The sequence below is a fragment of the Puma concolor genome, chromosome C1 (genome assembly GCF_028749965.1).
Source record: "Puma concolor isolate L17-30 chromosome C1, mPumCon1.1.hap2, whole genome shotgun sequence".
NCBI lineage: Eukaryota > Metazoa > Chordata > Mammalia > Carnivora > Felidae > Puma > Puma concolor.
This window is the reverse complement of record NC_141674.1, coordinates 207,460,874-207,472,799: the sequence shown is the minus strand read 5'-3', so window position 1 is coordinate 207,472,799 and position 11,926 is coordinate 207,460,874. Positions and strand designations below refer to the sequence as shown.

At 43.4% G+C, this 11,926-nt stretch overlaps 1 protein-coding gene across 2 annotated transcripts in view; it reads left to right on the top strand.

Moving 5' to 3' along the window:
- The window catches only part of PAX3 (paired box 3), a 97,908-nt gene that overhangs the window by 57,164 nt on the left and 28,818 nt on the right, over positions 1–11,926 (top strand). For both annotated transcript variants that reach the window (XM_086719743.1, XM_086719742.1), the window contains exon 5: positions 8,644–8,849. In XM_086719743.1, the coding sequence (XP_086575869.1) occupies positions 8,644–8,849 (206 nt within the window). The remainder of the gene's footprint in view (positions 1–8,643; positions 8,850–11,926) is intronic.

Below are 11,926 nucleotides of genomic sequence, written 5' to 3'. Positions count from 1 at the left end.
AGAGAGATTCATGTTGTTGAGAGCAATTCTCGTCACGCGCACCTCCAGGTCGTAAACCAGAGGGTTCAAGAAGCCACCGAGGTAATCTGGGTCAGCGTCAGGGTCTCTAAGCAAGCAAGGATGCGTCCTGCACTTGAAGCCTGGGGAGGAAGGTGCTGAAACACTTTGGTCACGATTCTGCGGCTCCCCCAGACGAGATGCTGCTGTATCGCGGGAAGAAAAAGGGCCCAGGCAGGTTTTTCCTTAAATGTATCAAGTGCATATAGCTGTTACAGGCCACTTACTGGCGGGGCTGTGACGAACAAGGAAGCATAAGCCTTTCTTTCTGGCTTTGTTGTTACAAAGGAGGCCTTTGCCGTGACCGATGATCAGGCGAGGCGGTTGGGAGGAACTCCACTCCGAGTTAAGGTGTCTCAGCGTAACCTAGCTGCAGGTGCGCCGCGCACCTGACATTGCGCCGAGATCGGGACCTTAGGCTCTGGGGGGTCTTTGGGGCCGTGCTGCTCATCGCCTGGGAGGCAGCTTGGCCGCTCTGGCGGCTCCATAGCTCTTATCTTAAGTAAACACCCAACGGTCCATGTCGTGCACTTGCGAGAACTCCGGGGCGGGTGTGCAGCACGCGCGGCTGGCCGGATTCATAACCAATCTGTACTCTCCTCCCGGGGCGGCAGGCACTCGGGGAGTTGTTGAGTGTCAGGGTTTATTTGTGCTATTTTGATTAGCACCAACCTGGCAGGAGCTTATTTTCCTTCTAATGACCCCGTGCTGGGAGAAGGCGGCTTCCGAGGGAAGGACCTGGGGGCGGGGGGAGGGGAATAGCGTTACATCTCTGCAACCCCCAAATGGGGACTGCGGGGCAGGGGCCGCAGTGGGGAAGTGGCTGCGGGTCTTAATTAGATGGAGTGTTCTGAAAAGAACCTTTCTTGGAGAAAGCCCAGAATATTCTTGCCACAGATCGTCCTACCTCCTTTTATTTTATTCTTATTCTTTTTTTGGGGGGGGGGGAGGGGTACTTGTTAAAGATTCTTGGCTGGCACCTTTGGAGAAGTTGTAGAGGCGACAAAAAGCAAAACAGGACCCCCTCCCCTCCACATGGACCACCGGTGGGGTGACGGGCCATTTCTCCCTGTTTATCCACCAGCAAAATAACAACTCCTCAAATCGTCCCTGAGTCAGGAATTCTGGGAAGTTCTCTTGGATGCTTGATCGTTTGTTAGGTCGTCCGCGCACTTTCTACGTCCACCTTTGGATTTGGTCGTCAGTCTTCCCGTGTGTTCCTTTCAGGCGGGTATCTCTTTTCCTTTCTGTATCTCTTTTCTTTTCTTGACCTAGATAGGATTTAAACACACTTAAAAAAATAATGTCGCCGATTACTTCTCAGCTTGTGAATTAATGTGGAAGAGAAGGTTCCAGGTGCTGAAGTCTCTAGACTGGCTTGGATTAACCCCTACTGTGCATCCATTTCAACCTCCCCCCGCCCCTGGAAGAAGAAAAAAAACAACAACCAACCTCCCCTTTCTCATCCACTCCTGGCTTTCTTTGTGTCTGCTGCTCCCTGCCAGGCAGGTGTCAGACCCCTGAATGAGGGTAAAATGCCCCGTTGATGGATTCCACAGATGGAGCGTGGAAATCGGTAGAATAGGCCTCAGCCACAGGCCATTTCTTGGGATCCAACAAAAGCCTCCAAATAAGTCAACAAAAATCCCAAAGATCACAAAGGGAAAATGTCATTTGTCATTTACTCTGGGTCTGTGAGGGAATATCAGTCTTGCCTCACTCCTCCTGGCTTTCACCCGAGTAAACACGAGAGAGGTCATTCACATCTCTCTCAGTGGAGAAGGGCCACTTCACATCAGAAAACAGTTAGCTGTCCCATCGTCCCCTTCATGCTGGATGGCAACACTCACAAACGCAGGAGACATTCTGCAGTTAGCCAAGCGGGTGCCTCAAACTTTGAGCTGACCCGTGAAAGACCTTGTGGAATATACCTGCGAGGTCCCCTAAGACCTTCGGATATGGGAGGAAGTGATCTCAGGGAGCTCTCAGGCACGATTCTTACTTTAATTTGTGTTGTATTCTTGTTATTTTTTAATCAGCAAGACACAGCTTTGAGTACACATGCTGATAGGTCGAGCTTGCAAAGATTAGTACAGACGAAAAGACCGTCTGATGTGGTCTGGGGCCATCTTAGAGTGAATGACTGATGATGACGTTCAGCCTCAGAGCCCGCAGAGAGAGATCCCCCCCCACCTCCTCTGTGTCTGTAAATTGCATCGTATTATATCTGGGACAAACATAGAGTTTAAATGGTTGTCATGTTTTGATTCTTTAATTATTCAAATGAAAGGTCTTGCTGAGAAGAAAGACAGTGTGCCAAATTCATGCTTGTGAATTATTTTGTTTCTCCATTTTTTGCCTGTCTCCCATCCCTGAATTATATTGGTCTGGAAACCAATAATTATAGAAGTCCACGTGACTAAATCCCTATAAAATTGAGGTAAGATCTCATGTATAATAGCGTTAACTAGGATGAAATATTTCTTCAGGCTACAGAAGAGGTCACAAGGGGTTAACGGACAAAGACATACTCTCTAATTCTGTAATTCCTTCTTTAATTAAACTTCATGGTTGGTCCACTGGTGGTAAATACTTCTGCCTTCTCCTCCCAGTTTGATTTGTTTCCGAAGGAAGAATTTGTAATCCTGTGGGGGTAATGATTGTTGCCTATGCTTGACCTCTTTCTCTCTCTCTCTCTCTCTCTCTTTTTTTAAACTGATGATGTCCACGTTCCCAAGGTTAATCTTGGGAGTTAATGTGAAATCATTGGGGTCACTAAAAATTTGGCTCCTGAGACCTAAAATTAGCTTGAGAGGGAAAAGGAAGAAATGACCTTTCATACAAAGCACGGAACTGAAACACTGAGGCACCTGGGGAGAGGTGACTGTTGGCCTGGGATCACTGTGGGGCATCTACTGAATAACTTGTGAATACCCCAACAGATTTCAAGTTATTTATTCCTGCACTTTTGTCTGAAAACAGTTTGAGGTTACTTTACAGGGCTTGAGATCCTTTCACTAAGATGTTTTTAATAGCAAAAAAGAAGGATTTAGTAAAGCTGTAAAATGAGTGATCAGTTCAACTGCTTGTGACCAATAGTATCTTCTAGATTGACGCTGGATCTTATGACCAGGGCTCTGCAATGATTCTTAAGGGAGACTTCAAATGGTCAGACTATTTTGTTTTCTTAAATAAATTCATTCAGCATCTTGGCAAATGGATTAGTTTCTTAGGGCTTTACCCTTGTTTAATGACTACACTTGAATATACAAAGAATTCAATAAATGTTCATTGAATGGAGTTAAATTCGATCAGGAAATTGATTTGGTGTATAATATTAAACGGTTGTGTTTTCATAAATTTCATTTGATTCTAGGAGGTTTTTGAAAACCTGGGACAAATGAGTCATTGGTGGCAATCAGCTAAATAACTTGTATTAGAATTCCTGTTTGGATTTGTTTCTGGTATTTCTCTTCAAAAGGACCGTGTGTGTGTGTGTGTGTGTGCGCGCGCGCACACGTGTGCATGTGCGCACACACACGTGAGAGAGAGAGAGAGAGAGAGGGAGAGAGAGAGAGAGAGAGAGAGAGAGAGAGAGAGAGAGAGAAAGGAAGGAACTGAGCACCTATTTAGAACATACCAGGCTAGAAGAAAGAATGTCCTCCGAAGCCCCATACACCTGGGTCAAATCCTAGCTTCCTTAGTCACGTGATCTGAATAATGTTGTCTCTGAGTCTCAGTTTCCTTTTTTTGTACAAAGGGGTATTTATTTCACAGGGTTTTTGTGTACTTACATTGGTAAGAGAGAGGTTTGCTCCAGGCTCATTGGAGACATTGAATTACACTAATGTGTAAGTCAGAAAATGGATTGTGAGGGGGTTTTGAAAATAGAGTCAAAACTTTCAAGGTCTGATAAGAATATGGATTGGGGTAAAATTGGAGAATTATGCAATTTAGAGCAATACAATCTCCACTCAAAAAGTCATGTATCATATGTTGGTGTGGGTTTCTTATGAGAGCGGTTCTGGAATTTCAAGTTGGGGAACAATATCTCTATTTAATGAATAATAAAGCAAACTTTGTGAAGGCGTGTGTAGAATATGACTGAGTAACTTAAATGCCATTGAAAATCTCCTCTTAATATTAAGGCTAGACAGAAGAAGTAATCCAAAGAGATTATATTACTGAAGAGATTATATTTAATCTAGTTGTTATATCCCGGCAGTCTATTTTAGAGAACTGTCTTGTGGGGTCCAAGTCATAGCATTAGAAAAACTGTAATTTCTTTGTGTTGAGTTGTCTGAAAAAAAAAAAAAAAAGCCTTGTTTTTACTTTGCTGTAATATTTAGGAGGATTAGGTATTTTGTATCAAGTATCTAGAGGAAAGTTGAATATGTGAAATAGATGAACTTCAAAATATTTTTTCTTGTGCTGTTAAAATGTAAGTGTCAGACTTGTTTTTGGTAAAAACGGAATGATTCACATTCATGACATTATTGTGATTCGTGTTCTGCACAAATAATGAATCTTATTTCTATTGGTGATACAAGACACGGTAGTGTTTCCATCTTTAGAAGTAGCTAGTATCTCCTGGCTGGTAGATTAGTCTTGGGTGGCTGACTTAACATATCTTCAAGCCCACATCCTTTTGGGCTGTACAGATGGGGACAAGTTAGAATTAACTGGTACAACTGTGGCTTCATGTTGCCAGAAAGGATCCATTGGTTCGGATAATTTTCCTGCAGAGAAATCAGGCAAGTCATTTCCTCAGTGTCTTTTGAAATGGTGCTTTATGGAGGTTTTCCTAGTTAGGCACAACCATTGGACTGCTCTTGAATAAGCAGTCTAGAAATACAAGTAGCGACTTATTAGCTTGTCAAAGAAAATTTTATTTTTAGTGGCAAAGCCTGTATTATTGAACTCCTAGACATTCTGAGTCTTTTTAATTTTTTTTTATGCTTATTTATTTTTGAGAGAGAGAGATACAGTGTGAGTGGGTGAGGGGCAGAGAGAGAGGGAGAGAGAGAATCTAAAGCAGTCTCCATGCTCTGAGCTGTCAGCACAGAGCCCGATGCGGGGCTCGAACTTGGTGAACCGCGAGGTCATGACCTGAGCTGAAGTTCGACGCTTAACCAACTGAGTCACTCAGGCGCCCCGTTCTGAGTCTTTTTAATTACTAGCTGTTGGTGATCAACTTGTTTTTTTAAAAAAAATCACAATCCTCAGAAAAAATTGATAATTATTTCCCAGAAAAATACAGTTACGCAAATACTTGCAAAAACTTCCAAATAATGTTTGAGGATTTGTGGACTCCTGAACCTCATTTCAGTCCATGCTGGGAGACTCAGAAGGGCAGCATTTCCATTTAAAGGTGCAAAATAGTGGCAGAGAAATCAGTGTTGGTCCAAAACTTAAATTCTACCTGGTGTTTCCATTCAGTCATCATGTGTTTATTGAGCACCTATGGTGTTCCAAGGCTTCCAACAGTGAACAAGATGGAGAGAGGCTCACAAAGCTTATATTCAGGGGGATGTGGATTGTTCAGGTGGAACACGGTGGCCTTGACCCTCAGAATTAACTCTCACTGGTACTCGCAAATGTAAGCAGCCCCCTTTCTTCAGAAACTAGAGGTGATGTTGATTAATTGACCTGACAGTGCATGGCACATCATATTTACTTGGGAGGATTTAATAACCCTAGAGACTCCCAGAGGAAACATGAAAATTTCCACATACTATTATCCTAATGGGATCATAGTCAGAGAAAGGGGAAGCAAAGATTTAAGGTTCTCACAGGCAGAGGAAGCTGTTGGTCAGCCCTTAAATGCTGTTGGGGTTTGCACCTGAATTTACAGAAGACAGAAAAGTCAGGGCAACAGAAACTGGAAGAAGGGAAGGGAAGCATTTTATGGTACGCAATGGTCTTAGGAGAACAACTAATCCATTTCTTGAAAAGTGTATTATGTATGTGGAAGTGTTGCTTTGATAAATTACAGCAGGAAAAATATTATATACTGGGGAATTTGGGGAGAGAAAATGAGAGTCTGGAATATTCTGTAGAGGTGGTTCTCAAAGTATCGTTTAGGATCAGTAAAGTTGGCATACCACCTGTGAAAGCAGAAAACTCTGGAACGAGCTAGGGGCAGCAATCTGTGTTTTCACAAGCTTTTCAAGTGATTCTGATGCTCCAACAGCTCAAGATCCACTGCCCTACAATGATGCACAAATTACAGCGCTTTTAATCGGATTCACATTTATCAAACACATACACACATAAGTTCTATTGGGAGCGTTTAAAGTTTATAATGCAACGTATGGCACATTTCTTAGCATGTTACTGCTCCTTTGAAACATTCCCACACTTAAAGAAAGTCTGGTTTTATTTCCTAAGTATCCTAAAACAAGATTTATATCAAATTAGACCATTTTAGGGGCGCCTGGGTGGCTCAGTCGGTTGAGCATCCAACTCTTGATCTCGGTTCATTTCATGATCTTCTGGCTCGTGAGTTCAAGCTCTATTGGGCTCTGTGCTGACAGTGTGGAGCCTGATTGGGATTCTCTCTCTCTCTCTGTCTCTCTCTCAAAATAAATAAAATAAACTAAGAAAATGAAACCATTTTATGTTAAATTAGACAACATAATTGAAAAACCAAGCCTCATGGCTAACATATAGCAGAGCATTATATATGATGCTTCCATTTTGCTTTTACGTACAGGAACTTGTTTTTCTTTAATTTGTCATATAGATTATTAATTCGCTCTCTTAATTTTCAAGTTTGAGTGTGAGTAAATTACAAAAGTATTAAATATTAAAAAATTAAAATTATATTTATGGGTTATGTTGGACGTGTACCCCTTTTGGGCAGCTTATAATTGATACTGAAGTCGAATGACATTTTTGATTTCTGTAGGGCAGAGTTGTTGGAGTTTAAGATAAATGAGAATTGGTACTTTTTTGCATTTTGTCATCGCTTCTGGCACCACCTGTGTTTCCTCGGGTCCTACAGCCTGGGTGTGCAAAGGAGTTACCTTGACAATGACATTAATGATCTACAATTCCTTCCTCATTTGCAGATAGCACACTTCAGCCCCTTCCCCAGAGGATCCCTCAGCTATTTGGGGAGTTTTCAGAGTGCATTTGGATATGCTCAGGAGCAAGGCCCTTGGGTGTCCTGAGCTCTGCTCAGAGTGTGTGGCCTGAGAGCCCTCTGATGGCCCCCTGCTACTGCCCTGATGTCCAGGGCCTCCGGGAGATGGCTGTGCTCCTGCCCAGAGCCCTGTGTCTGCTGTGCCCACAAACCTCAGAACACTCTCCAGGCTGACAGTTACTGTGTTATTGCCAGAACTCACGGATGCCATATTGCATCATTAATGCAAATTCCTATCTAATTTCCCGGTTCCTTCCTCTCTTTCGGAGATGCTCACACACTAACTATGGAAAATCTCCTTCCCTGATGTCTGCTAACACAGACAAACTCAAACTTGCTGGGAAGGGGCCTGCAACGGGCCTGGCTTCAGGGACATGTGACCTGTGCAGTCACTCACTCATGGCCCCGTGCTCAGAAGGGCTCTGTGTTTGCTTTTTATGCTCTGTTGTGGCCATCTCACAACTGCGACAATTTTTGAACACAGGCACTCGTATTTAAATTTTTCACCGTGTTCCTCAAATGAGGCGACAGCCTCTGGGCAGCTGCTCGCCATTCAGCAGAGACCCAGACTTTGAACTTTTGGTGTAGGGACAGGTCACTAGACTATGCCTGCTTTTTCTGGAGTCAGTTCAGGAGGTTTACATCAACAGTATCTAAACTCTTCTTAAATATTTCTCAGTATCTGGTAATAAGATACTAACTATAAGTATGATTTCTTCTGTAGGAGCGGTAGAGTCTATAAATTTGTTGGGATCCTGTAACAGTTCACTATTATTGGCTTTTTAGATACTACATTAGTTTTGGAATTTTTTTCTTTTTAAAAAATTTTTTTTAACGTTTATTTATTTTTGAGACAGAGAGAGACAGAGCATGAACGGGGGAGGGGCAGAGAGAGAGGGAGACACAGAATCGGAAGTAGGCTCCAGGCTCTGAGCCATCAGCCCAGAGCCCGACGCGGGGCTCGAACTCACGGACCGCGAGATCGTGACCTGAGCTGAAGTCGGACACTTAACCGACTGAGCCACCCAGGCACCACTGGAGTTTTTTTCTAAAGAACCACCGTTTTAAACAGATTTCCTCATGTAAAAGTTGGAGAAAGTTAATTTGGAACCAAGTTAAATGATTCATTCATCAAACACAGATGGAGTACCCATTAAGTGTTAAGGACAAGGGCCATAAAAGTGAAAGAATGCCGTCCCTGTTTGCTAAGATCTCATAATGGACCACGACTGACAGATGCAGAGAACAATGATTTCTGCCTGGGGGGCCTGGAGACAAAATAGGGGAGGAGATATCATTTAATAATATAATGCTGCAGAGAGGGGCTTGGTGTCCCAGGGAAGACATTGGGGATGGACGTTAGGATTTGAATCATTAAGGCTTGGTCGCCCTTGTTTTTTGACCCCCATTTTATCACCTTCTCTCTCTTGTGCCTTTAGCCTCAGCACCCCAATCGGATGAAGGCTCCGACATTGACTCCGAACCAGATTTGCCCCTGAAGAGAAAACAACGCAGGAGCCGAACCACCTTCACAGCAGAACAGCTTGAGGAACTGGAACGAGCTTTCGAGAGAACCCACTACCCTGACATTTATACCAGGGAGGAGCTGGCACAGAGGGCGAAGCTCACGGAGGCCCGAGTACAGGTACTGACTCCAGACAGCCACGTCCTGATTGAATCTGGACAGGAAACAAAAAAGTGTCCTCTCATCTGAAGCAGATTTGAAACCAAGAAAATAAATATGTTAGCGAAGGCACTTCATTGTGAACTGTAGCCTTTAGTAGTATAAAGGTCCCACCTTTCTCTCTAGTGCCTTTTTGAAAACGTTTATTTATTTATTTTGAGAGGAGGGAGAGAGAGCAGGGAAGGGGCAGAGAGAGAGGGAGAGAGAGAATCGCCAGTAGGCTCTGTGCGGTCAGCAGAGAGGCTTGAACTCAGAAACCGTGAGACCACGACCTGAGCCAAAACCGAGAGCCAGATGCTTAACCGAATGAGCCACCCAGGCACCCCTCTCTCTGGTTAAGTTGCCTCATCTGGAGATGCTGTGTTCTTCCCGGTGACTTGACTTTCATAGTCAAAGTGAGGTTGGAGACTCAGCAGTGAACTGCTCAGTTGACCTGGTCTCTAGATTGATCAGTGCGTCTCATATGCAGCTGATTACCTCTCCTGTTATAGACTTTTTCAGAAATAGCCTTTTCCAGGTTACAAAGCCTCGTCAGAAGAACTGTCTCACTCGACTTGGCTTTCCGTGTATCATAGTGCTAACAAAGTGAAGGGACGCTAAGAGGGATTAAGAGAAATGTCTCAAGGAGCTGCAGTCTAATATGGTTAATGCAGTCAGCACAAATAATAATAATAATAAACCAGATATAACAAGTACCCTAAGGCAGAAGCAGAGTGCAGTGAGAGTTAAGAAGAGGAAAGAATGAGATCTTGCTGGAGTAACAGGAGAGGCTCATGAAGAAGGCCGATTGAAGATGAACTTTCGAAGCTAAAGAGAAATTCACTGGTCAGGGAGGGTGCGGTGAATACAACGTGAGTCACCACATGAGTTACAGACCTGGTGACATTTCATTTCCATTCATGTTGAAGGCACAGTGAATTGTTCAATTTGGCTGGAGGCTAGGGAGAGGTAAGAGGGGGCAGGGAGGAATAGAGTTGGACATCTAGGCTGAGCACATCCTGTGGAGGGCTTGGGTTTCAGGGGAAGGCTCTCACAGTTGATGTGATAGGCAGTGGAAGCCGTGGGCATGAAACGGGTCAGTGGCCATGGGAGTGGAAGGGAAAGGACGGTGGCCAAAGGTAGCCAGAGCTGGAATGTAGGCAACCGATTGTGTAAGCAGGACGTGGATGGAAGGGTGAGTGAAGAGAAGGGCCACAGATCTGGGGAGGTGTTATGGTGCAAGTGTTTTACAGCTGGAACTATTGAATCTCTCTACCTGTTACATTGGGATACGGTGTTCCTCTCCAGAAATGACCACCACTAACCACAAATTATGATACTATGTGTACATAAATACTGTATTATATAATATATGTGGTGTACGTATTCTGTTATTACATATCACAGTGTTACAAATATGATATACCTCAAATCTAATTGTTTTATTATAGTTCTGTGATGACCTGATTTAAATCTGAAGTCAGATCCATTCCAATCTCTGTTCTTCCAGCAAACTTTTATTGAGTGCCCACTAGATTCCAGGCTTTGGTCCCTATACTCCCTGTTGGTCAAGCCCACATCCCGAGTCTGTCCTTTAGACAGACAGAAGACAGCTCTGCACTCGGAGTCAAAAAATAAGCACGGATTTTAAAGAAATCAAACAAAGAGAGTGACGGGAAACTAAAAGAATGTTCAGTGTTGTTGTACCTCGTTCCTGCCTTTGCCAAAAACAAGGACGGGGGACGGAATAAATCTCAAGCCCTTGCAATTTGCGCAGTGCCCTGCATTCACATCTGGCTCCGTGAATGTCAGAGGAGAATGAGAAAGGCCCATGAACTTGCAGAGGACATGGGATCAAACCAATAAAGAGTGGTTCATATTTTTCTATACAGTGACCTCCTCTCCAAAGCAGGGCCCTCATTAACCTAACAGCTGTCCTAATGTGGCTTTAACCCGGTGACTCTTTACATTCCTTATAGCTTCATTAGTTCCCTTGAGACACATCATGTCTTGCACCACAGCTATGATCTACAGCCTAACAAATTCCCTACAACACCCGGCATATGGATCTTTTACTTAACACAGCAGGAAAAAGAAGGGACTAGTTAATCACTGATTAAAATGCCAGAACAAAATCCTTTAGTTTTTAGAAGGATCTGGGAAAGCAGTAACAAAGTCAACTCAGCTTGAGTGATAGCCAGAAAGTGTGAGTTAGTTTAATTTGGGGCACCTGGGAAAACCAAACACCAAACGAAGCCCCCCCCCCCCAAACAAGTCTACATTCTATTTTTTCCCCCTGAGTAAAATATTTCTAAAGTCTTCTGGGTACAGATGGCATTAACGTATAATAACTTAGGCGTTTGTTAGTATTTCATAAAAATTTGTTTAGACAGTAGCTATGTCGTGTTTATCACAACCGAATCTGAGTACACAATCTAAGAATTACACCAAAGACTGATGTGCCCAATTTCCCTCCTGGGTATTATTATGCAAATAATGGGAAGCATTCGTTTTGTGGGGAAGAATGCAAATATTTATGATGTGCAAAAGTTTTGGGAAATATTCCATCTGAGAACTCCACAAAGCAGAGAAGTATCACTTTTCCCACCAGGATAATGGAAGACAGCAAAGGAAGCTGTTGGAGGAAACAGCATTTAATTAGGAGTCACAAGATGTGGGTTTTGGTCTCAGCTTGCCAAACGTGTTTTGTTGAGGAAGTCACTTGATTCTGCTGTAATCCTGCTGGCTTCAGTTTTTTGTTGTCGTTGTTGTTTTGTTTTGTTTTGTTTTCAAATATGGGATAGGTTAGATCAGATGATCTCAGTTTGGGTCCACAGATGACCAGGATAATCATGGAAGAACTTCAAGAAATCTAGGGGACTTGAGATTTGTACACACAATTTTGTGCCTTTGCCTCTGCCTCTGTGTGTGTGTGTGCGTGTGTGTGTGTGCGTGTGTGTGTGCGTGTGTGCATATGTATGTGTATACACAAGCGTTAACCAGAGAGGGGTCCCTGACTTTGTCATATTCTCAAATGTCATCTTCCCCTCTCCCATCCC